The 27003-nt window shown below is 35.1% G+C and overlaps 1 protein-coding gene across 3 annotated transcripts in view; it reads left to right on the top strand.

Annotated features, from left to right (window-relative positions):
• HYCC1 (hyccin PI4KA lipid kinase complex subunit 1) overlaps positions 1-27003 on the top strand; it is a 90023-nt gene that overhangs the window by 37176 nt on the left and 25844 nt on the right. Inside the window, exons 10-11 of one of the 3 annotated variants that reach the window (XM_017871563.1) lie at positions 6432-6727; positions 7518-12409. The exons of 1 other annotated variant lie outside the window; for it this stretch is intronic. In XM_017871563.1, the coding sequence (XP_017727052.1) occupies positions 6432-6700 (269 nt within the window). In that variant the 3' untranslated portion in view covers positions 6701-6727; positions 7518-12409. Of the gene's footprint in view, positions 1-6431; positions 6728-7517; positions 12410-27003 lie in introns of those variants that run through there. One more of the 3 variants, XM_017871562.1, reaches the window with a different exon arrangement.

Genomic DNA, 27003 nt, shown 5'->3' with positions numbered 1-27003 from the left:
TTAAGGAAATTTAGGAAATAAAAAATTATCTGGCAGTTTTATTTTTAAAAATGAAAATGCTTTTAGTATCATTTTGAGAAGCTCCATTACTTTCAGATTATAAAATGCTATTTGAGGAACAGATTTTCTTTCCCAATATAGAAGATAAAACATTTGGACAAAAGCATTTATTTCTTACCAAAATTTTGTGAATTTTAACTGGCATTTTCGATGTGGAACTTCCATGGAGAACAAAATAAAATATTAGGAAATATTAGATTACTCAAGGAAAAAAGACATGTTAACCAAAGAGCTGAAATACGTTGATATGTTTGACATATGTGGATATTAAGTTTGAGAGAGGAAAGAACAACTGTGTGCAGAATCCTGACTTAGACTATTTTGAAGAAAATAAAAAATCTCATTTTATTTCCAGGTAAAATGAAGTAGAAAATTTTCCAGCCAGTGACAGAATTAATGGTCTTATGAGGCAAAAAAACTTGTTCATAAATTATTGTATTCTACATTTTACTAAGGGGACTTACATAAATCTTGCAGTAGTTGAGAAAATTATTTATTATGATTGTTTATTGAGCACTCCTCCTTTTCCACCTTTTATGAGCATTTGCTGCACATTGCACACCAAGGAAGAAATAAGCTTTTATAGGTAGTTTTGTAATAGGTAGTTTTGCTGACCTGTTTTGGTCTGTGCTGTGTGGTCATGAGGATCTGTAATAATCATAAAGGATGCACCTGGTCCTGCAGCAGCTTTATGTTGCAATTCTCTATTGGATTTTTTTTTAAAACTTGAGACTCAATAAAGATGACAAAAGGAGTTACTGAGAGTAATTGAATCCACCTCAATAAGGAGAATTCTGTCATTTACCATATGTATACAACCAAAGCTAAAGATCTGACTGTTTTCACTTATGGAGACTGCTAATAGCTCCTAACTGGTGTGTCTAAATAAACTGTCCTGTTCCAGACTGTTTTCTGTATGCCCCAGGCTGCTCTTTTCTCACCTAGACAGTCTACTTACTGCTTCAGAGCTCAGATTTTGACATCTGAGTCTTTGTTTTGTCCTTGCTCAGAGTGCAGCCCTTTAACTGCGGTGGGGTCCCATCCTGTGTTTCTGTGATAACTTTGCTTTCCTCTAATCTGCCTTGTAAATACTGGCTCAGGTTGAGCATTGCCACAGTGCTGTTCTTCTGACTCAGGACACACTTTATGCTCAGTATTTTGTGTTATGCGAATGTAACTTCTATTGATAAAAAAGGCTAGTAAAGTATGACAGTATGCAAATAGTTTTCCATGTAGCTGTCAATGGCTATCCGCTGTAATCACAATAAAATCCAGACTTCATACTATGGCATATGTGACCCTGGTGATATGACCTCTTGACTACTGCTTTGACCTCACTTTAAGACCACGCTCACCCTAGTTCATTAGACTCTTTCATTCTAACACTTCAGCATACTAAGGCATTCTGCCTTAGGCTCATTGTCCAGTTATTTGGAGTATTTGAGCTGAAATGTGAATAGTGAAACGTACCTTGACTGCCCTTACTCCGGATTGTTGTGTGGCTAGCAGTTTTCATCATTCACACCTCAGCTTAAACATCTCTTCTTCTAAGAGTTTTTTCCAGACCACCCATCTAAGTACTTTTATCCCCTACTACCCTACTTACTCTTTCCCATCTTATTTTTTTTATTGCATTTTCTGCTATTTAAATTCTCTTGTTTACTTAGTTCCAATATTACATTGTGGTCTCTGTTCCCTTATTATATAGTGAGGGCAGAATCTGTCTTTTTTGCTGTTGTATCCCCAGCATCTAAAACAATGTCTGACATATTACAGGTGCTCAACAAGTTTTAGTTGAATGAATGAATAAGTGAGTGAATGATAAAGAAATGTATAACATAGGGTGAGCAAGTTGGTCTTTTCTTGTTTTGTTGAAGAACAGTATAACAACATGATAGTAAACTAGGTTAGGGGATATTTACTTATAATTCCAATATTTAAGTAATTTTCATTTTAGTTTTTTCTATGCATGTATGTTTTCATAGTTGTACTCTATTTAAATGTTTTGGTATTTTGTTTTGTTTAGGTAATATTGTCAGACATTTTCCCTAGTTCTCCTAGTAAATACAGTTATTTTAATGGCTACATAATATCACATTGAGTTGATATTCCATCATTTGCTTAATCATTTTCTAATATGTTAAGAAATTTGTTTCTGAGTTTTGCTGTTACAAATAACACTGCAAGGAATAGCTTAATGAATATAGATAACATTTTTTTTCCATTGAACAGAATATATTATAAACATAGAATGACTATATTAAAAGATATTTGTTCTGGTATTTTATAGCATTTAAAATCTACATCTCATAAATTGTAGAAGAATGTGTATGACTTTGTTTTGGGGCTTACTCTAAGTTAAAATACTTTTCATAATTCATGTAAAATTGTATGATGCAGACAAATAATAAAATATATTTTAAAGCTTCAGCTTATTATTTTCACAGATAAGTTTGTAAGCACCCCATATAGCCAGATGCCTTTAGACTCAAAGTAATCTTAGTACAGAGATGTATAAATTCTATGAATAAATAAATTATTATTTTATTAAAATTACCACCTTTAGTAAATAGGGCAGCCATAAAACAAATAAAAGCAAAAGCTGAAGTGGTTTTGTAAGTGACATAATAGAATAGATATTTGGGATTATAAAATGACATTTGAGAGAAATCACAACTTTTCATGATCGGTTTTATCGGTTTTAGTATTATTTGCAATTTGCTTCACTTTTTTTCTTAAAGCTGGAAGAAATTTTTTAGGGCGAAATAATTTGAGTACCTTTGAGAACTAATTTGGAAATGTCTATTAAAAGTATTCTTTAACTTTCATTTCTACATATGGAGAGTTTACCTATTTATACATATAAGAGGTTACACAAATAAAATATATCCTGAGAAGTTTCTCTTTGGATCTTTTGAGCTTTTGAATTATTTGAAGTCAAGTATTTTTTTTTTTAAGGTGTGGATTAATCATGACTTCATTTGCACAGATTGTTAAGTTCTGGGGAAAACAAAATCTATTTCATTATGCATGTATATTCCCTTGCAGCATCTTCTATATAATTTTCTTAAAGAAAGGATTAAGTTCTACTCTTTAGCTATATATGCTGTCCTCTGGATAACATAATGCAAAAGTAGATTTTAAAATGATCTTTTGACCTAAGCATTTTGCTAAACCTACACTTAGAGATGGCTCCTTCACTTTTCCAAAACAAAGAGGCTTTGCTTTTCTTTGCCATGTAAAAACTCTTACTAGCATAAGCTATATGTATTTCATTTATTCAGTCAACACATTCACAGCTTACCCTTCTCATATCTTCTGTATGTTTTCTTACTTTTATTTATTCTAATAATTTAATCTGATAACAGAATATTCACTTAATTCATCAAAAAAAGATTTCTTGAGTGCCTACTATATACAAGCTACTTTTCCAGGTACTAGATATATAGTAGTGACTAGATGAAAATTTTAAAAACTCCTTCCTCATAGAACTTAGGTCTAGTAAACAAGATAAATAAATAATTGTAGGTTAGATAGTGTTAAGTGCTAAGAAGAAGAAACAAAGAAGAGGGTATGTGAAACGTGGGGGCTATTAAAACTTTGGATGGGTTGACCAAGGGAGACTTAACTGTAAAGAAAATTTCTGAAAAAGATTTGAAGTAAGGAAGTGAGCCATTCAGCCACCAGGAGAAGAGAGCAGCCAGGAGAGCAGTAAGACAGTGTGGGTGGGAATGTCGGGTCACAGAGTTATACAGGGAAAGAAGTCGGAGAGCTGATAGAGAGCAGGATTAGGTAACAAATGTTTGTTTGGATTACGTAATTATCTTTCTTTATTCCGTAATTTTCTGAGATTTATGTTTCTGTTCTTTTAGCTCTGCACAGAATTACTTACTCTTCTTATAAATTTAATAAGCAGTTTAAAAAATCTGCCATTGTTAACCATTTTTGAGTGATAATAAATATCAATTAATTAGTCAAAGATTTGTGTTTGTGGGAAAACACATGATCTCGTTTTTCTACTTGCCATTTAATTCCATGATTTTTTTTAAATGTAATACCATTGCTTTTTGGGCTGCGGACCTTTATCACTATTCTGATAAATGTGATTACATTTCAGTTGCCGAGTACTGCTTTATGTAATATTCTCCCTGTCATTTTCTAGTTTTTCTTGCAAAATCCTAAATTTCTGCCATGGAAGCAGCATTTTAGATTAATAGCTTTCTTTGGCATCTTTTAAAAAATTGACCCAAATAAAAAAAAAAAAAAAAAGAACAGACCTAAACTCGAGTAATTACTTTCCTAGGATTTCTTCCAGACTTTTATTTTCTCTGGCTCTCCATTCAAAGTAAGTTATTTGCTTTTATAAAATGGCCAGGAGTCTACACAAGTAAATTAAACCTAATTGTGGGATGTCAGAGGATATTTAACTCAAATGGACTCAAATGAATTGAAGAGTTAGAGTTAGTATTTATAGTATGTTAGAATAGACATTTGAAGTTAAAAGATTTTACTGGTTAACTTCCCCCACTGAATAGTTGTGTAGTTCTTCCTGAACTTCAGTTTCCTTGTCTGTAAATGGGAATCAAATTGCCTACTTCAGAGGCTCACTAATAGATTGTTTCGAGATTATAATTGGATGATATATGTGGACACTCTCAAGAAAGTGACTTAGGGCAATTCAATGTAAGTATTGTTCTGTATTCTATGAGGCCACCTATGTTTAGCTTTTAAAATTTTGTTANTCGGAGCTTTTTAGTTTCATTAAACCTTTATTAGAGAGCACCCAGAAGCAGCAGTGCACTACTACCTCACCAATGTTCTGCAGCCTATCTAGGAAATAAAAACTTTAGAGAACCTTTAGCCAAAAGCCTGTGAAGCACTAATTAAGGGGAAATAATTATACCAGCATGTTGGCTCAGCAGTGTGAGGCACCATGAAGCTTTGAGGAGGGGCTCCCACAAGTGCGTATTGCTGCTGAGTATGGAGTATCCAAGGCACCCGTAACAACTTTTGTCTTAAGTTTTTAAAATTTGAAAATCAGGATAGAGCAGTGGTTCCCAGACTTTGTTACACATTAGTCACCTGGGGCTTTTACAAATCTTATGCCCAGGTAATATCTTACACTAATTATAAATTAGAATGTTTGGGGGTTGGAGCCAGGCATCAGTTTTTAAAGATGCACAGATGATACCAATGTGCAGCTAACTTAGGGAACCACAGGAATATGTGGCTCTGACCTTCGTTCTTTTACTACCTATTACTGTTTCTCAGCCTTTAGCATCATTAGTGGGAGTCTGATAATCCTATCACTAAAAATATTTGAAAATAGTAGGTGATGTCCTGTAAGCAGGTTTGTGGTCTACAGTTTTTAAAGAGTATATGCTATTTTACGTAGTCTTATGTTGCTTTGAATTTTGTTTCACTACTGTCACCTTCTAGATATATTTATGTTACTTTTTCCCATTTACATGAATAACTCCTTGACAGCTTTAAATAACATTATGCCTTTGTTATTTAAGACCAGAATAAAATAATGTCTACAGGTATTAACTAGTTAGGAGTTTTGTTTCTTTGTTTCATTTATAATGGCTGTTTTCAGATAAATGGCTGACAGCCAATTTGTTTTTCCAAATCTATTTTTATTTTTCTCCAGTCTAGTAATGAACTAAATTTATGAAATTGGTATGAGTCTAAATAAATCAACTGCTTAACTATATCACAGCCACATTAATATTTACTATTATTAATAGATGATATATATCTGAGACAAAAACTATACCTGTGGCATTACTAACCATGATATCGTATGTGAATAAGCATTTTCCCAAATATCATGGTTTATCAAGTCAGTCTCAATGTAGCCTAATAAAAAAAACTAGAATTTTAAGAGTACAAAGGGGAATTTCTGTGTGGCTTGGTTCATAATGTTGACAAAAGCTGTAAAGTTTTGGCTGTAGATCCTTGAACATTTGCCTAAGACTTGACATAAATTCAGGTGGTCACCATATTATCTTAAAAACACTAGAAAATTACCCAAAGAACACAAAAAGAACAATTTAAAAACAAATTTTATTTTGATTTATTAGAAAATTTGTCTTTCATATTTCATGTGAAATGTGTGTGTGAAAAAAATGCAGAATGTGAATTGATGCTCTGTGAATTTTTTGTTTGTCATTTAAAATTAAAGAATATGACCCTATTGTCTCTGGTGCTATCAGAGTATTATAAATTATGGAAATTACTACAGTGCAAATATTTGGCTTAATTCATAACATTTAGTCATCCAATTTTGTTCTGAGTCTTTTGCTTTTCTCATTTCACATTTTGTTTTGTTTTCATCCATCATTTTGTCTTATCATCTTCAATTCTAGAGCAACCTGACAACAATAATGATACTACTGAATTGGGCATCCTTGTCATTCCTGAGATTAGTGTCACAAATGTGGCCGGAGAGAGAACCGGGAATGGGGAAAAAGGCAGAACACTAGGAGAAATTGATGCTCAGCATATACAGGGTGTGCAGGAAACAGCCACAGATCCTAGAACTGAGAGCAAAGGCTTGCCAGAGATCAGGAGGCAAAAATCTGTAAGAAAAATGATGGAGGATGGAATAAACTCACCTGGCAGAGTGCAGTTTTAGCAGAGCACTTTATAGCTGCACTCCAAGGTATCTTAAGGCAAAGGGCCACTTATGCATGTTAAGCAGCAGTTGCACAGTCACAAAAATTTTGCATGTAATCTAATCCAAATGCATGAATTATGCACCACATTTCTCAATGACTCTTAATGCTCTTTGGAATGATTATACCTATATTGTCTTTTAGTAAATTGTTATGAAAACTGAGGCAGAAAATTCCTTCTAAAATAGTTTTCTGCTTATGTTTGGAGTTCTAAAATTACTTTTCAGCTTTGTCTTTTGCCATCTTTGATATGAAGGGTAACATGTATAGAATTTTATATTTGAGCTTGTGATATTTATAGTCTAGATTTTGAATTTGATAAAATAATCTGCAGTATAGAGTGCAACCTTCTAAAAAAGTCTTTAAAGTATTCTAATACCAATTTTTTAAAAGTTCCTTGGTAAAAGCTGTGATTTTATACTGCTTTGCTGTTGAAGGAGAGTTCACCCCTAGTTTTACTGTGATAATATTTCTAATTGTTTCTTATCTTTTGCATGAATAGGAGAATTCTTTCTAAAAACATAATGGAGTATGGTTTATGGCATGCTTGTTGTTTAATACACTATAAGTTACCGTCATTTAATTACAATGAACTATTTTTGACGTTTGACGTTTTTATAATGTTTTAATTTATCCTTTGATTTTCTATAATCTGTTGCTTTATAAAATTATGCTAAAGCTTAATTTATTTAAAGTATAACTGATTTGGTGTTAATCATTTATAAAGATTGCTTAAAATATTTAATGTTAATTAATCTTTGTCATTTCTTTGTTTAGGAAATACAGAATTAACAGGTCAAGAAGAACTGATGGAGATACCTGAAGTTGACGAGGGATTTTATTCCAGGGCTGCGTCTAGTACCAGCCAGTCAGGTTTATCAAACAGTAGTCACAATTGTAGTAACAAGACAAGTATAGGAAAGAACCAGAGACGGTCAGGAGGAAGCAAAACTGGAGGAAAAGAAAAAGAAACTACAGGGGAATCTTGCAAAGATCACTTTGCTCGAAAACAAACTCAGAGAGCCCAAAGTGAGAATCTTGAGCTTCTCTCTTTGAAGAGACTTACTTTAACAACCAGCCAATCCCTACCTAAGCCTAGTAGCCATGGTTTGGCTAAAACCGCAGCAACTGTATTTAGTAAATCCTTTGAACAAGTCAGTGGTGTCACAGTCCCACATAACCTGTCATCTGCTGCTGGTTGTGGGGCTGGGACAGATGCCAATAGGTTTTCAGCTTGCAGTCTTCAAGAAGAAAAGCTTATTTACGTTTCAGAAAGAACTGAACTTCCAATGAAGCATCAGTCAGGTCAGCAGAGACCTCCTAGTATTAGCATTACTCTGTCCACAGATTAATTAGTAACGTATTTTTCTCCCATAACGCAGTGAACCTAGAAATACAACTTTGCTTCTTTATGAAAGTACCCTGGGTCTTTCATCCGTGTTCCTGACAGGAGCCCTGATGTCTTAAATTCTGAAGGCTCCCCTGACTTTATGAAGGGAAGATTGTCTAGGTTGCAGTAAGTTGAAATATGGTTTTTTTATTTCTTGGTTAAGATTTTTTCCTCTTGGCTTGAGTCTTTTTTTTTCCCCTTCTTATTTGTTACTGTTGCCCTAAGATTATCAGTGATAATAAATTTTGACAGTTGTCTGATCAAGTTGGTTATGTCTCGTGAGGTTATGAGGTAGTTTTTCTTGTTTTGGTTTGAGTTTTTAATAGCTCCTATTTTGGTGACTGTGCGTTTGACCTTCAGAGTCAAAGGGAGTCTCCATGTATGGGAACTGTTTTATAGAGGATGGGGCAGAGGCACAACTCCAGGAATTCTCCAGCTCCTGGTCAGGAAGCCAATCTGAAAAACAGGCGTGTGGAAACACAAAAATGATGTGTATGAAAAGCACCTGATGAAAATATTTGTAAGCAGATCATCTTTATGATTAGAACAATTTGCTCAAAGCACTGGAAAATGCCTGGTAACCCACCACCTAGAATATTATATGATTCCAGGGGATGGGTAGAGGCATTTCTGTTGTTATCTCTGAAACATTTTTATATCGGAAATCAGATTGCTAGTAGGTGTGTTGTTTTGAAGTGTTTAATCTGGATTTAGCAGGTGAAGATCCCTTTCAATTATTAAGGTATAATAGGCCATAAAGCTGATTTACCCTACTGCTGGACTTTGGAAATCCTAGTTAGTTTGGACTCCTATAATTCAGAGCATACGTCATTGGAAGACTTCCTGGAAATCAGTGTAAATCTTGCAACACAGCTCTCAAGATACCACTGTGTAATATGGAATTGTTTGTATGCAAATGCATTTTTCATCTATAAAATCTCATGAAAGAAAATAAAGATAGTAAAATATGGACAAAGGACATTTATATAGTAACTAATTTAGAGTTGTTTATGTTTGTGTTCTTAAATTTAAACTACGAAAAAAAAGAAATGTCTTTCTTGTTTGTGAACAGACCTATTTAAAATATCTTAGTATGATATCAAAAGAATAATCAATTTGCCTTCCAACTAAAAATTAAAAATAAAAAAGATGATATGGCAGAAGTTGAAACAAACTTGTATGTATCTGTATGTGACCTCTAGATGGAAATAAAAGTTTGGTGTTTGCTAGCGGTGGTCCTTTTGGCTATCGTTGCAGTTCCCTTGTAAAGTAAGTGTACTTAAGTCATCATTCAGAGAGAGAGAGAGAGCAGGGCTGAGGCTGAGTCAGTTGACTGTTGAGGAAGTCCTAAGGAGCTGTCCGGTTGGCTCTTTCACTGTGAGTACACAGCGGTTTCCTTCTTCCTAGTCCCTCTCTGTGGTCACCAAGAGAGCATGCTAGTGTTTTCCTCTTGTACCTGCTTATGCAGAGCTCAGATATATGAAAAATTTGTACGCTTTGAAGGCCGCCAAAGCATTTATACTCTGAACATAGTTTTGACTGCAACTGCTTTGGCTACCAGTTTAAACCGAATTCTTCAAAAAGCATGCACTCGTTTTCATTCATTAGCCCCGATTACAGTGTGGTTTTTGACATAAATGAATTTTTTTTTTTTTTTTTTTTTTTAGCTCCAGTAACAGAATGGAATAAGATCTATTGCCATAAATTTTAGTTAAGAACTGTAAGGCAATGAGGCAGTGAAACTTGGTATTGTATTAACTTAATAGGAACCCTGTGTACAATTTAAAATATTTGTAAAATGTCACTGTGAATTTACAGATGTCTTTTTGTCATTCTTTACCAATGAATTTCCCCTGTGCATAGTTATTAATAGTGTTGGTATTATTAGAAACTAATTTATAAGATTGGCATTTTAAGCAAGTTGAGGTGCTTAGGAAACATTATAGAATAAGTTTGAGGAAATGTTAGCTGATACAGCTGAGAGATCAGATTTTCATGTTCTACCACTGTAATGGAACCTCATTTGGGTATTCTTCTAGACCTTTGCTAGCTGTGTGGTCTGAGGACCAGTAAGTAGGATTGGCATTATCTGGTATCTTGTTAAAAATGCAGAATTTCAGTGCCACTCTAGGTCTACTAAATTAGAATTTGCATTCTTAACAAGGTCCCTAAGTGACTGTTATGAGAAGAAAGTATCAGAGTGCAAACAAATTACTTGTCTGATATGTGGAACTACCAGTGGTCTCACAGCTCTAGATCAAATGTGTCAGACACTAGATCATTATAATCTTAATTGTTTTTGACAGCTAATTAATTAGTTTAATAATATTGACATATGGCTTCTTAAGTATTTGAATTCTAAGTTGCTAATGATCCTTATTTTTGCAATAAAAAATGTAACACTTTATATTTTTCTTGTTAACTATAAATGGAATCAGAGCTGCAAATACCTGAAATTTTAAGTATGAAAAGGGGTGCCACGCTTTTATATACTGCACAACAAATTTGCATTTGTATATTATTTTTTAAAAATCTCTGAAGGCTTAGTGAAATGGTTCTGATTTTTTGCTTCAAATGATTTGCACTAATTGATTTTCTGGAGAGTGGAGTTATGTTAACAACAAAATTCCTTTATAGTTCCTTTGATACTATTTCAAATAAGGATTACACATTGAAAGTTTTTATAGAAATTATGAAAATTTGATAATCTTAGCTATGGTAACAATGACTATTATCCATACTACTTTCTCCCCACTCAACTTTCAAATTTTAAAGTTGGCATAGCTTTTGTAGGTCACTTTCTTATAAAGATGCTGATGGTCACAGACCTCCTAAGTATCCAGAATAATATTTTTATCATGAGAAGGATTCCACACACAATTGGGGTCTTGCACCGCGTATTTCAGAGGATCTGAACAGAAATTGTGGCTCCATTGCACATTTTAAATCTCTATAGATTCTTGAAATCGCCCAACCTCTCACTTTTGAAAACCCAACGGCCTGGAGTATTCTGGTGGCATTGGAGCCAGCACTAGCTTTTTGGAATCCAAGTGGGGAGAGAAACAAAGTAGACTTTTCAAGGGACTGTCCCAGAGTACCCAGGGCAAATGTCTTCCCTTCCCTTCCTGAAGCCACAGGAAAGCACCCTGGAGTCCTTTGTATACCACTATGGAAATTTTTAAGGCAAACTCTCTAGACTTGAAGAGTTGGAATTCTCAGCATCTAAATGGTGACTGAAGTTTGTTTTGAAAAAGCAATATTTCATTGCCCTTTTCAACTGTGAAGCAACTGCTGAGCAAATATTACTCATTTTTTTTAAAAAAGTTGAATTAAAGGGAAATATATTTTTAAAACCAAAATAGATCAAAATGATCCCAGTTTTAAGGGATTTTGCCTGTTTTGGAAAAATAAAACTAAAATGTTAAAACTGTTGAATTATGGAGAACAGATGTAGTCTGAGACATAATTTTAAACAAATATTTAAGGCAGTTAACATTTGCGTCTAGGCATAATAAATCTGTATTAAAGGGAGGCACATCAAGGAAATATATATATATATTGAATAATGTAACTGAAAAATATTTTTTAAAAACCACTTAAAAGGAAAAATAATTTGATGGGTACTTTAAGCATTGTAGATAGAAATTAATGTATAATAGTGTCTTCCCAGTCTTTGTATGAAAAATTAAAACTCTCTAGTCCTTTAATGAGCATGAATTCACACTTCTAGATTTGTTGCTTAATAAAATTATACTCAGTACTTTGACTTATTCAGATTTATGTTTAATATTGTTAAATTCTTCATCAGAGAGCATAAATATATTGTTTTCTATACTTTGTAACTTGTGCATATCTAAAGAAACTAACAGTGAACATTTTGGGAGATGTTTTTGTGTTTTTTTTATAGTAGAGTTTTAGAGTACATGTGTCTTAATAGGAAGTTTTTACCGTAAACCCAAGATTTTATTTCACGTATTGTTGCTTTCTCTTATATGGAATTTACTGTGTACCTCTTACCTCTACTTCTAATCATTTGGTGATACTAATCTTTTCATAGTAAATATATTTGTTTCTAATTGTATTCCTAGAGTTTACGTTCCTAAAGAATAAACTATGACTTTGGATATTTTTATGTGTTCCCTACCTTCTTAAGGCTATGGAAATAAACTGGAGTTTAGTTTTTTGAATTTTTGTATATTTGCATAAATGTTCTCCATATGCAGTACTTTATACCACAAGTGTTGCCTCTTGTTTTATTGAAATAAAAACTGAAAAAAATGTTTTGTCCAGATCAGTTTACTCATTTAAAAAATTGTTATAAAAATTTGCAGAAGTTATGATATGAAGGAAGAGAGTAAAGGAGGAAGACTTAGGTGAGTTGAGCCATTGAGAGCTTTTGGGGGTAAGTAATAAGACAATGACCTCATTCCTGGCTTTGTGCTTTATATGTCATAGGGCTGAGAGGTATGACAGGTCCACTCGTATTCATCCAAAGATGAAGATGAGCTCTATGGGCCATGCACCAGTGGCGGATTATTTGTCATATCAGAAGCACAGGCAAATTTAGGTAACATCACTTTGTCCTTCTAACTTTAGAATCTTTATTGCCAGGTGTGGTGAGTAGTAGTCCCGACTACTCTGGAGGCTCACTTGAGTCCAGGAATTTGAGACCAGCCCGGGCAATATAACGAGATCTTATCTCTTAAAAAGAAAAAAAAAAAGAAGAAGAAAGAGTTTATATCTTTGAGTACAGAGATTATATGCCCCTAGTACCTAGATAGGACTTTGTGCATGGTAGGTATCTAGACATTTAGTGAATACATGAGTTAGATTGATGTTAGCTTTGGAAAAGAATCAAGGATAAAGTCTTCAGTGTTTTCTTTAACAGTACAATTTTAGAATTTTGTTTGTTGGCTTTAGGAAATCTCAGTGGCATTACATGAATTGCATTATAGCATGCACTTAGAAAAAAGAACCTATGGCTGGGTACTGTGGCTCATGCCTATAATCCCAGCACTTTGGAAGGCTGAGGTGGGTGGATCACCTGAAGTCGGGAGTTCAAGACCAGCCCGACCAACATGGCGAAACCCCATCTCTACTAAAAGTACAAAAATTAGCCAGGTGTGGTGGTGGGCACCTGTAGTCCCAGCTACGCAGGAGGCTGAGGCAGGAGAATTGCTTGAATCTGGGAGGCAGAGGCTGCAGTGAGCTGAGATCACGCCACTGTACTCCAGCCTGGGCAACAGAGTGAGACTCTATCTCAAAAAAACAAACAAAAACGGAAAAAAGAACCTATTAGACGCTTGAAAAAAATTCCTGGCTTGTAGTTGATTATATGTTTGGTTAATTCCATTTCATCTAAGGAACTAAGTAATTTAGGAAATGTGTTCTTAACTACTCTTAGAAGGGTATTTGTAGAGAACCAGAGTGGTGATTTTGTAAGCAGTATTTTGTCCTATGCAATATGTACTCTTCCAGTAACTCCGGTAGTCCACATGGTTGACTCACCTCCTACAACCTTTGTTAATATCAAGATAACTTTTATAATTGTAAAGAAAGATTTTTTTACAAGCAATTGTAGTTATTTTATTATTTTCTTTGCATAATATTATTGTGATAGTAGTGACAGCTAATATGTGTAATTAAAGTCATCTTATCCTCAAAATCATCCTATAAAGTGCATAGAATCCCCATTTTACAGAAGAGGAAACTGAAGCTCTCGATAGGATAGAGGACTTGGCTAAGGTCACCTAGCTGCTGAGTGGCAAAACTAGGCCTTGAACACAGATCTTAGGACTCTCACTTTTATATCGCTTGGTAAAAGAAGATACTAATTAAATCCTACCTAATGGAAATGTATTTAAAATTCACTCACCCCATCTGTCTTATAGGTGATAGTTGTAAGATAAAATCAAAGTGTTCTAAAACTAAATCATAATACATTTTACAGAATTAGAGATAATTGTGTTTTAGTGGTCAAACAATGCTGGTTATTCTGTTCGTGAAAGTATGGTAAAATGCAAATTAAAATAAGATTTTCTTTTTTTTCCTGTCAGATTGATAAAGATGAAGAAGATTGATTCTAGTATTGACATTGATATGGGGAAATCATTAGTCACTGAGATGATTAGCAGGACTGTAAATTGGTACAAATGAATTGGTGGGCAGTTCAACAGGATCTATCAGACTTTAAAGTGCACCTCATACCCTCTGAAACAGCAATCTTACTCTTCTACATTCCATTCTCTGTATTCTACTGAAAATTTAGCACAAATACATAAACATAAGCATGCAAAGTATTCATTGCAGCATTGCTTGTAATAGCAAAAACAAGCCAGCAAATCTAAATGTCTATTATTAGAGAAATAAATTATGGTACATACATATAGTGGAATATGATGTAGCCATTAAAAAGAATGCAGATCTATATGTGATGATTTAGACTGATTATATATTGTATGATCCCACTTACTTTATAAATGTATGCAGTAGTTAAATATGAGTGTGTGTATATGTATAATACACACTTATGTTTGCTAGTATGGGGGAGGAGAGCATTGTATCTCAAAGTGTGGTCTAAAGACAGCCTGCATTAGGAAATTTTTTTTTTAAATGGAGATTCCTGGGCTTTCTGCTAATTTCCCTGAATCAGAATCACTGTGAGTAAAGCATGGAAACCTGTATTTCTAACAGGTTCCTCAGTTGATGGCTTATACAAATGTAAAATATGGTCTAGTAGCTGACAGCAATGAATTGGATATCTGGTAGTGGATTGTAGTTAGAAAGGACAAACTTCTTGAAGAGATCTTGTATTTTAAATGAGGCCTACCTAAGATAAAGCCAGTTGATTAACATTATCAACACAGACCTGTTAATGAAGGTGAATTGGCCTCACATAGAAAAATGATTCTACCGTACAGGAGTACACACCAATTAAATGAGCAAGCCTTTTAAAAAATCCTTGTTGAACTTCCCAAATATCAGATGACCTGTTAATAAAGCACAATTAAATAATAGGACTTATTGTGGTAAGAGAAAGTGCCACCTTGATTTGATTAACTGTGTGTCAGAACAAGAAAGTAAGATTATTTGTAGGGCTTTGGGATCTATGCTCAAATGGTTTAAGGTATGTCTGTCAAGGCAGGGAAATGATTGAGATTAGCAAAGGTGATAGTTCAGGATTAGTGGACACAGCAAGCAAGGGTCTTGAGGATTCCTGGTAAGTCAACTGTTGTTTGAGAAACAAGCTGTTTGCCCAGGTGAGCAGGGCTTCACCTGTAGGAATTGTTTTCAACCTTAGGAATTTCCTCGACAAACAACAACAAAAAAATAGTGATTGTTCTTGTTTTTATTTGCTTTGTTTTGTTTATAATCTTATCTTTCCTGGGCAAAGATTTCCTGGAATACACAACTAAGTTATGTTGACATACATGGGCTACGGTCTTATCCAAGCTGTACTGACACTGATGGATTCAGTTTGCTTTTGTTAGTTCTCTCTGTTCAAAGATTGTAAGTCAATATTATGTGTACAGCAATTGACAGGTCGTAAGTACTGCATGCTAACTGATTGTACCACTGGAGCCCCAACAATTGATGGATCTTTGGTGACTTCTTAGTGTTCTGCTGAAGATCTCAAAGATTTCTTCTGAAGCTTCTTGACTTCTGTAACACTTGGTTCACACTTGTGAAGTGTTCTAATATAATCCACATCACACTGTGCCGTAGCTTATCTTTCTTATATCTGTCTCCCTCACTAGACCACAGCTCTGTGGGAATATAATATAACTACTACGTAATGGTGAATAAAGATTTGTTTTACTAGATAGAATATAAATCGAATCCAGGAAATCAGTGACAGCATAGGAGAGACTGTTGCTTCTCTTCCATTCAATAGAAGTCTTTGAAACTCCTTTTATTCTCTAATATTCTTCATGGAGATGAAGATGAAGGTTGTAAAACTTTGATTATTTTAAGTGTGCCTGCATAAAAGTCTTTTGAGAAGTAAATTACGCATCACATTTCTCTTTAGTTAGAGTATGAATGGTGTGAAGTATTTTCTGGGCTAATGTTTGACATTTATTATTCACTCCTGTATATTTGTGGTGAGTATGAATGGCATCTGGACTAATCAGAAAACAATGTAGGAAAGGCCTAACTAGTTCTCACTCCTTGTCTCACTTGCTTCCTTTTGTAGAAACTACAAGTATATTTAACTTTTGTATCCTCAATCCACTACTACCTACTGAGGCCTGTCGTGCATTTATTTTTAAACTTTTACTCTCTTCATTTAGCCAGCATATTTCTACTTCTGTGTTGCCTGCTGTGCTGTGTAATTTTCTACAACCATTTTCATCTCCAAATCCCTTGAAATGAAACCCTCTGGAAGAGCATCACCACTTTTTCTTCTTCTATTCTAATTCCCCTCTAGTTTCCCTTCTAGTTTAAGACTTTTGTTTCAATATTTATCCTTTCCTTAAGCCTTTTAATTCATTTATATCCACCAAGTTGAATTTGACGAGGCAAGATATGTTTGAAAGAAGGACAAACCAAACAAGCAAGCAAACCCATGAATACATGTACAACAGGAAATAATATACATTTCCCAGTTCCCTGAAGCGGGTAAAATTGAAACGATTATACAAGCAGTATTGCACAGCATGCTGATACTAGCTCAACATAGTCTACAGTGTTTCAGCTTCACTCAGAGATAGTTCTGGAGGACAGTGAGGAAATGAACTTTTTCCAGTGAGAATAAATATGAGCACTATTTCTAGTCTGCTTTGCACCGAAAGTACAGATCACCATTTATACCTGGCCAGGTGATTGGAAACACGAACATAATAAGATTGGAGGATGAGTGATAAAAAATTGGAGCTAAACATATTGGACTTCTTAAAATAGGCTCAAAATGCAAGAATAATTGTTTCCTACAAACATATTAAAGGCCCTATGGTGAAGGAGGTGCTAAATAATCAGATGGTCAGGATGACTTTGAGGGTATCAGTAAATCTCTTTGGTATTCCAGCCCTTGTTCAACCAGTTTATGAGCAAAGCTGCTATACTGGAAGGATAGGGCTACACACGGACTTCAACAATAAAGGCCTCCTTTCATCAAGGCTGTCTTTATTACTGCCCAGAGCCAAATTGGCCAGCAGCAGTGCCCATCCTAAGATATAACATCTGAGGGTGACCAGATAGCGGCAGATTGATTATATCAAATATTTTCTTTCATAAAGAGACAACTGTTTGTCCTCATGGAATAGAGCCTTACTCTGAATCTGGGTTTAGGTTTGCCTTCCCTAAGCACCATGCTTCTGTGTGCAATACTAAGCTTCCTGTTCACCATTATGATCTTCCCCAAAATATTGCTTCTAAGAAACTTATTTTACAATGTAATAAGTGAAGTAGAGGTAGAATTACATTTTCAGTCATGGGAGACTAGGTAATTAACATCAAAATCTCCATTGGCAACTAGATAATCCAGCAAAAACTCTTTAAAACATGAAAATCTAGGCCAGGCGCGGTGGCTCATGCCTGTAATCCCAGCACTTTGGGAAGCCGAGGTGGGCGGATCACCTGAGGTCAGAAGTTCGAGACCAGCCTGGCCAACATGGTGAACATGACAGGCCAACATGGCCTGTCTCTACTAAAAATACAAAAAAAAAAAAAAAAACTAGCCAGGCATGATAGCCCATGCCTGTAATCCCAGCTACTCAGGAGGCTGAGGCAGGAGAATAGCTGGGAAGCAGAGGTTGCAGTGAGCCGAGATAGCACCACTGCACTCCAGCCTGGGCAACAGAGCAAGACTCTGTCTCTAAATAATTAAACATGAAAATCTAGAGAGGCAAGAATTGGCACAACTTCTTTCCTGGAGGTATTGGCTGATTCTAGAAGAAGCATTTAAGGGGATAAGCCGTACTTCTTACTGCTCCAGGATATTAGGAGGACAAAAACTGAATACCAGTGCCTGCCAAGTCATAAAAGAGGGCTTAGGAAATTTCCATGCTTTGGGCTGGGTCCCAAAAAAGCTGCACCATAGGAGTAAGAGCGAATCGGGAAGTGCATCAACTCTCCCTCATACACAGGGAATTCAGCACGGATTCAAACCATCCCAATTCCTGAAATCAGATTAAAATAATCCCTTAAATGCTTGGTAATAAACAAATGCTCCATGAAGGAGGAAAAAAACCCATCATAAGCCTCAAGTTCTACAATTTTTCAAATACAGTCTTCACAAGAGAAAAGAAAAATAACCAGACACTTCTACAGCAGAGCAACACTCATTGAGAACAACAAGCAACTTTGGATAAAATTGCTTAAAACCTCTGTTTGAAGCCATTGAAGAAATTCCAGCTAAACAGGACTCTAGAAAACAAAACACCAGAGAGAAGGTGTGCAGAAAAGAGTCAACATAACAGGCTGAGATGCTATCCTTAGCTGTAATTTTAAAGCTGAGCTTTGGCTAGCATCTGGGAACTTTGATTACCGGAATGTTCCCACCATTCCCTAACTAATAAGGGGGTTTACTCTGTAAACTATATAAACAACATGGTTTATGCTGAATTCCTGCTTTCCTTCTAGGAGTCTGGAATTGTGATTCGTGCTAGGCAGAGGGTGCCTGTGTCACCAGCTTCCAATACAAACTTTGGGCAGTAAGACTCTTAAGGAGCATCCCTGGCAGACATTTCACACCTGTTGTCACAATTCAATACTGAAGTAATTAACCACATCCTGTGTGATTCCACAGGGAAAGGATTCTTGGAAGCTTGTGTCAGGCTTCCTCTAGACTTCACCCCATGTCCTTTTCCCTTTTGCTGATTTTGCTTTGTAGTACTTTGCTCTAATAAATCATAGCCATGAGTACGACTGTATGCTGAGCCTTGTGAGTGCTTCTGTTGAATCACTGAACCTGGGGTGCTGGCGTGGTCTTGGGGACTCCCAATACAGAAGTATTTTAACGAGAGAAGTGAGCAGTCTTCCTTTATGGAATTTGCCAAATCTGGGTAAAAGGCCCAAGAAGAGAGTTACTGCTAAGAATCAGAGAAGCAAACAAATTATGGCAACCACACAGGACTGGAGAAACAAAAAGAATCAGGGCCTTTAAACCAACCAACACTTGGGAGAGCAGAGATCCTAATAAGACGGGAAGTTCAGAGAAGTGAGCCTGACACTTTCCTTGTTTTTCTCTTGAGTATTTACTGAATTCTTGGATTGCTCAAAGAGGGGCATGGGGGGCAGAAGCAGAAATTTACTGAAAGCCAGAAAAAAGATTTTTAGTTTTTTTGCATCATGGCATTGAGAGATAAAAATGTTATTTCAGGATCCTTCAAGAGGGAAAGGCCCTAGTACATATCCCAGGATCTCATTTAAGAACTCTGTGGAGATACAAACAGGAGAATCGGAGTAAATTATACCTTATAAAAATCGTAACTTAGCTTCAAGTCAGCTGAATGATTGATTGAATTAATGCGGTCGGCCTGCCACCACTCTATCTTCCCACCAGGAATATATCATCCAGACACTATAAAATGTATCGTATCTAATAGTTAACATTGTGTCAAAAATTACAAAGAATGTTACAAATCTGAACTATGAGGGAAAGGCAATAAAAACATCCACAGATGACCCAGTTATTAGTATTATCAGAGACAGACTTAAAAAATAGCTTTGATTAATGAGTAAAGATGGAGAATTTCATGAGAATCAGAATCTAATTTAAAAATTCAAAATTCTAGAATTAATGCAAAACTTAATATATATATTTATGCATATTGAAGAATGGATTACTCAAAAGAGATTGTCAGACTGAATTTTTTTTTCAAAAGATCAAACTATATGGTGACTACAAGAGATATGCCTTGGGTTCAAAGACACAAGACACCAACAGGTTTAAAATAAAAGGTTCCAATGTGCTATACCATACAAACAGCAACCATCTAAGAGAGTCAGAATGGCTACACTAATATCAGACCATTAGACTTTAAATCAAACAAACAAAAAATGTTATTAGAGATCAAGAGAGAAATTTTATAATGATGAAAAGGTCAACTATCACAAAAATATAACAATTATGAACATACATGCACCTAACCCCAAAATACATGAAGCATAAATTAACAGAATTGACGGGAGAAACAGACAATTTGGTAGCAGTTGGAGATTTCAAGATTGTACTTTCAGTAATGGATATAATACCTAGTTAGAAGATAAAGATTTATCCCAATAATTCAAGGTTGATGAATTAGCTTCCTAGAACTGTTGTAACAAAACACCACAAACTGTATGACTTAATACAACAGAATTTATTCTCTCATGGTTCTGAAGGCTGTGTGAAATCAAGGTGTCAGCAGGAAAATATCCCCTTTAAGGCTCTAAAAAATAACTTCTGGTCGCTCCTGGCAGGTCTTGGCTTGTAGCTGCATCACTCCAATCTCTACTTCTGTTGTCACAGGGCTTTCTTTCCTGTGTATTTTCATATGACCTTTTTATAAGAACACCAGTTATTGGATTTAGGGTTCACTCAAATCCATTATGACTCCAACTTAGCTAATTACATCTGCAAAGATTGTATTTCCAAATAAGGTGAAATTCTGAGGTTTTAGGCCACCGTGTTTTGGGGGGTCATCATTCAATCTCATACAGCCATCCCTGTGGCTCCCCAAAATTCACATTCATCCCACATACGTTTACCCAATCTCGGTGTTCTCCAAAGTCTTAGCCCATTCCAGCATCACTTATAAGTTCAAAATCTCATCTAATTATCATCAACTAAAAAAGTCCTAAATCTCATATCAAAATTAGGTATTGGTGAGAATCTGGGTATGGTTCATCCTGGGGAAAATTTCTCATCTGTGGACCTGGGAAACCAGAAAATAAGGTATCTGCTTCCAAAATACAATGCTGGGACAAACATAAGACAGACATTTCTATTCAAAAAGGGAGAAATTTGAAGGAATAAAGGGGCCTCTGATACCCAACAGGTTTCCTGATTCCATTAAGATTCAAGACCTAAGAATAATTCTCTGTGACTTGATGCTCCATCTTGTGGGCTGCAGCAATAATGACCCCATCTACTGCATCCATGACTCAGTCCTTGGAGTCAGCCTTCTTTCATTTTACCCCATCTTTACCCCTTTTAGTACAGGCTGGCAGTATTCGTACTGGCATAAGATCCTCAAAAACCTGTCTGTTTCCTATGCAGCTCATGGGCATTCAAGCCATTAGACAAGGGGGTCTTCCATAGATTTTTTTCTAGATAACTCCACCTCTATTTGTGGCTTCTGATAAGATGGTTGATTGTATCTGTAAGTCACATATCTCATCAATAAACTTTTGTCCAGCCATGCCTTTGGTGTTCTCTCCAGACCATATTTTCTCATCTTTTGCTATCTAGATTGGCTGAGAATTTTTTCAGGAAGCAAGTGGTGGTTCCTTTCACATAATAGTTCCCTTCTCAATGTATCTCACACCTCTTGCATTTTACTGTAAGAAGCAAGGAGAAATAAGATAATATCTTCCACACTTTGCTTGCAAATGTTCTCCACTAAATCTCCAAGTTTATATCTAGCAATTTTTACTTTCCATCCAAAACTAGAACACAATTCAGCCAACTTCAATGTTCACGTTTTTACCATCAATCTAATCATGATGACATATGTGTTATCTAAATGATAGAAGCTCTACTATTCTCTTCTTTTCCTTCTGAGCCCTCACCAAAATCACTTTTAATGCCCATATTTCCACCAGCAAACTTTTTAAAGCAATTTAGGTTTTCTATCATGTATCTCAAAATTATTTCAGCCTCTACCCATTAACCAATCCCAAAGTCACTTCCACAATTTCAGGTATTTGTTATGGCAGCACCCCATGCCCTGGTACCAAAATCTATATTGGTTTCCTATTGCTACTGTAACAAATTACCTCAAACTGTGTGGCTTAAAACAGCAGAAATTTATTCTTTCACAGTTCTGGAGGCTAAAAGCCTGAATTCAAGGCCTGTGCTCCCTTTGAAGAGTCTAGAAGTCTCACCACTTCTAGTGGTGACAGGCTGTTTTATTTTATTTTATTTTTTTTTGGCATTCCTTGTCTTCTAGCTGCCTCATTCCATTCTCTGTCTCTGTCATTACATGGCCTTCTTTCCTGTGTGTCTTCATGTGGCCTTAAAAGGGTACTAGTCATTGGATTTGGGGCTTATCTTAATCCTATATGACTTCATACTGATTTCATTTGCAGAGACACTATTTCCAAGTAAGATTATATTCTGAGATTCAGTCTTTCATGTTATAATGCAAACTATGGGTTTATCTCACATGTTCTTTATCAGATTGAGGAAGTTGCTTGATATTTGTAATTTGTTGAATGTTTTAAAAATCATCATGAATGAATGATGAATTTTGTCAAATGTTTTCTCTGTAAGTATTGAGATGAACATGTAGTTTTTGTCATTTATTCTATTAATGTGGGGTAGTACATTAATTTATTTTTTGAATGATAAACTAACCTTGCATTCCTGGAGTGAAGCCCACTTGGTAATGGTGTAAAATTCTTTACACCATAGAAATTCTTTTTATGTTTCTTTGATTATTTGATTTGCTAGTATTTTGTTGAGGAGTTTTACATCTCTACTCATGAGGAATATTACTCTGTATTTTTATTTTCTTATGATTTTTTTTCTGGCCTTGTGTCAGGGTAATAGTGGCTTCCAATAATGAGTTCCCCCCTCTTTTATTTTTTGGAAGAAATTGTGGAGTATTGGTATGAATTATTCTTTAAATGTTTGGCAGAATTCACCAGGGAAACCACTAGGCCTCCAACCACAGTATTTTCTTTGTGTAAAGTTTTTTGATTACTAGTTTATCTCTTTACTTTTATAGGTCTGTTCTGATTTTTTTTTTCTTTTTTTTTTTTTTTTTTTTTTTTTTTTTTTTTTGAGACAGTCTGGCTCTGTCACCCAGGTTAGAGTACAGTGGCATGATCTCTGCTCATTGCAACTTTCGCCCTCTGGGTTCAAGCAATTCTCATGCCTCAGCCTCCCAAGTAGCTGGGATTACAGGTGTGCACCACTGCACTGGCTAATTTATGTTTTTTTGTTTGTTTTTTTCTTTTCATTAAAGTCAGGGTTTTACCATATTGACCAGGATGATCTTGAACTCCTGACCTCAAGTGATCCACCTACCTGGGCCTCCCAAAGTGCTGTGATTATAGGCATGAGCCACCATACTCAGCCTTCTATTTCTTTTTAAATCATTTTTGGTAGTTTGTACCTTCTAGTAATTTGTCCATTTCATCTAGGTTATCCAATGTTTTGGCATACAGTTGTTTATAGTATTTCCATGTAATCATTTTATTTGATTCCTAAATTTCCTTTATTTGGTAAGGCCAGTTGTAATGCCCCCTATTTTACTTCTAATTTGTGCAACCTAAGTCTTGTCTTAATCTTATTCAGTCTAGCTAAAGGTTTGTCAATTTTACTGATTTTTTTGAAACATAAACTTCTTTTATTTTCTGTCTTGTTTTCTATTTGCTGTTTCTTTAATTTCTGCTCTAATTCTTACTATTTCCTTCCTCTTGCTTTGAGTTTGGTTCTTGTCTTTTTACAGTGTACTTAATATGGAAGATTAGGTTATTGATTTGAGATACTTCTTCTTTTTCAATATAGGAAGTTACATCTGTAAATTTCCCTCTACATACTGCTTTACCCATGTCCAACAAGTGTGGGTATGTTGTATTTTCATTTTCATTCATCTAAAAGTATGAATTTACTTGTGCTTTTTTCTTTGACCCATTGGTTATTTAACAGTATGTCGTTTTATTTCTACATATTTGTGAATTTCCCACATTTCTTTCTGATATTAATTTCTACTTTTATTCCTGTGCTTGGAGAGCATACTTTGTATTATGTATGTCCTTTTAAGTTTATTGAGACCTGTTTTATGACCTGACATATGATCTATTCCTGAGAGTGTTTCATGTGTACTTAAGTATGTGTATTTTGTTGTTGTTGGGTGAGATGTTCTACCAATGTGTGTTAGGTCAAATTTGTGTGTAGTGCTCTGTAAGTATTTGGTTTCCTTGTTGATATTCTACATAGTTGTTCTATCTATGTTTGAAAGTGGAGTATTTAAGTGTCTCCTTATCGCTAAATTGTGTATTTCTTCTTTCAATTCTCTCATTTTTTACTTCATATGTTGTGGGGCTCTGTTGTTAGGTGTATATGTATTTCTAATTGTTATAGCTTCCTGACGGATTGACACTTTTATCATTATAAGATGTCCCTATTTATTTCTAGTGCTTTTTTTGTTTTAAAATCTATTTTGTCTGATATTAGTATAGCCACTATAGTTTTTTTGTTTGTTTGTTTGCTGTTTGCATGACATATCTTTTCTCATACTTTTACTTTCAACATATTTCTGTCTTCGAATCTAAAGTGTGTATTCTGTAGACAACATATACAGATGGTCTCTGACTTACAATGGTTCAACTTCTGACTTTTTAACTTTACGATGGTGTGATGGTGATATGAATTCAGTAGAAATCGTACTTTGAACTTTGATCTTTTCTTGGGCTAGCCATATACCGTACAATACTCTATTGTGATGCCAGGCAGTGGCAGTAAGCTGCAGCTCCCTGTCAGCCATGCTAACATAAATGGTCTGAGCATGTTCAAGGTGGGCTTAGCTAAGCTATGATGTAGTAGGCTGGATGTATTAAATGCATTTTTGACTTATAATATTTTCAGCTTATGATGAGTTTATCAGGACATAATCCTATTGTAAATTGAGAGCATCTGTAGTTGGATCTTGCTTTTTATCCAATATGACAATCCCTGTCTTTCAATTGGATCTTTTAATCATTCACATTCAATATTATTCATAAAGTTAGATTATATTTGCCATTTGACCTTTTGTTTTCCATATGTCTCATGTCTTTTTTGTTCCTCTATTTTTCCTTTACTAATTTCTTTTGCATTAAATGAATATTGTCTAGAGTAATATTTTCAAACTCATTTAATGAATTTTTTCCCTGTAGGCTTTTGAGTTTTTCTTACTGTTTGCTCTAGAGCTTTCCTATACATATTAACCTATCAGAATCAGCTTCAGATTTATGTTACAGTTGACCATTGAGCAATGTGGATTTGAACTGTGTGGATCTCCTTGTACATGGAATTTTTCAACCAAACTTGACTTGAAGGTTTGTCAATTGAATGTGAAACCTGTGTATATGAAGGGCTTACTTTTGTATATGCAGGTTCTGCAAGGCTGACAGAATTTTTAAAACTCATATTTTTAAAAATATAAATTTATACTGATATTATTTTTACCCATAATCCTCACTATGTGAGTTATATGGGATACCTGGGTGTGGGGAGCAGTGTGGAGCCAATCCCCTGTGTATACCAAGGGACAACAGTAACTTAATTCCACTGAGATATGGAAATGTTACTCCACTTCTTCTTTCCCTTTTTTTGTGCTATTGTTGTTATACATACCAAATATCTATATTCTACAAACCCAAGAATACATTGTTACAATTATTACTTTATGTAATTTTGTGTCTATTAAAGATGGAAAAAGAATGAGGAGAAAGTATATATTTATAGTGTTTGCTGTATTTAACTTCTTTACCTTGATACTTTTTATTTGTTCTTGTGTGTTTGAGTTACCATCTGGTGTTATTTTCCTAGTCCAAAATTTGCCCCAAGCTACTGCCTTTATTCTGTTTTTGCAAAGTATTCATTTCTATATGCTTTAGTCCCAAGAATACATACATATGTACATGCAAACATGTATACATACATACACGTAGTTTTATATACTTGCTTTGTAAATCAGCCAAGAGAAATGTGTTAGCTCATTTTTGCATTGCTATAAAAATACCTGAGGCTGGTTAATTTTAGACAAGAGGTTTAATTGGCTCATAGTTCTCCAGGCTGTACAGGAAGCATGGTGCTAGCATCTGTTTCTGGCGATGCCTTAGGAAACTTACAATCATGGCAGAAGGGAAACGGGGAGATAGTGCATCACATGGCAAGAGAGGGAGCAAGAGAGAAGTGGGGAGGTGCACTTTTAAGTAACCAGATCTCACATGAGCTAGCTGAGCAAGAACTCATCACCAAGGGGATAGTGCTAAGTCATGCATGAGGGATCCACCCTCATGATCTAGTCACCTCTCACTGGGCCCCACCTCCAACATTGAGAATCACATTTCAACACGAGATTTGTAGGGGACACACATTCAAACCATAACAAGAAGAAAAAAGAAGAAATATGCATTTATACTGGTATATATTTTTACCTTTACCCATACTTTTTGTTTTTTCATGTGGATTCACACTTCCATTTGAGTTTACTTGCTTTCAGACTGAAGAACTTCCTTTGGTCTTTTGTGTAAAATATCTCTGCAAGCAATGACTTTTTTTTTTCAGTTTTGTTTATTTGAGAATGTCTTTATTTCATCTTCATTTTAAAAGATGTTTTGCTAGATATAAGATTCATGGTTGACTGTTTTTCCTTTTAGCATTTTGCATATGCTGTTCTATTGCCTCTGTCCTTCATTGTTTCTGCTGAGAAGTCAAATACTAACTTTATTTGGGATCTCTTATATGTGATAAGATGTTTTTCCTTTCTGCTTTCAAGATTTTTTTTCTTTTGTTCTTTTTATTTCTTTTCTTTTCTTTTTTTTTTTTTTAAATACAGGATCTCACTCTGTCACTCAGGCTGGAGTGCAGTGGCACAATCATGGCACACTGCAGCCTTGAAGAGATCCTCCCACCTCAGCCTCTCAAGTAGCTGGGACTACAGGTATATGCCACCATGCCCAACTAGCTTAAAACATCTTTTTGTAGAGACAGGGTCTACAAAAAAATCACACTAC

Source organism: Rhinopithecus bieti, unplaced genomic scaffold (genome assembly GCF_001698545.2).
Source record: "Rhinopithecus bieti isolate Rb0 unplaced genomic scaffold, ASM169854v2 scaffold_5882, whole genome shotgun sequence".
NCBI classification, from domain to species: domain Eukaryota; kingdom Metazoa; phylum Chordata; class Mammalia; order Primates; family Cercopithecidae; genus Rhinopithecus; species Rhinopithecus bieti.
Note: the sequence above shows the minus strand (reverse complement) of the source record. Positions and strands in the feature narration are given on the sequence as shown.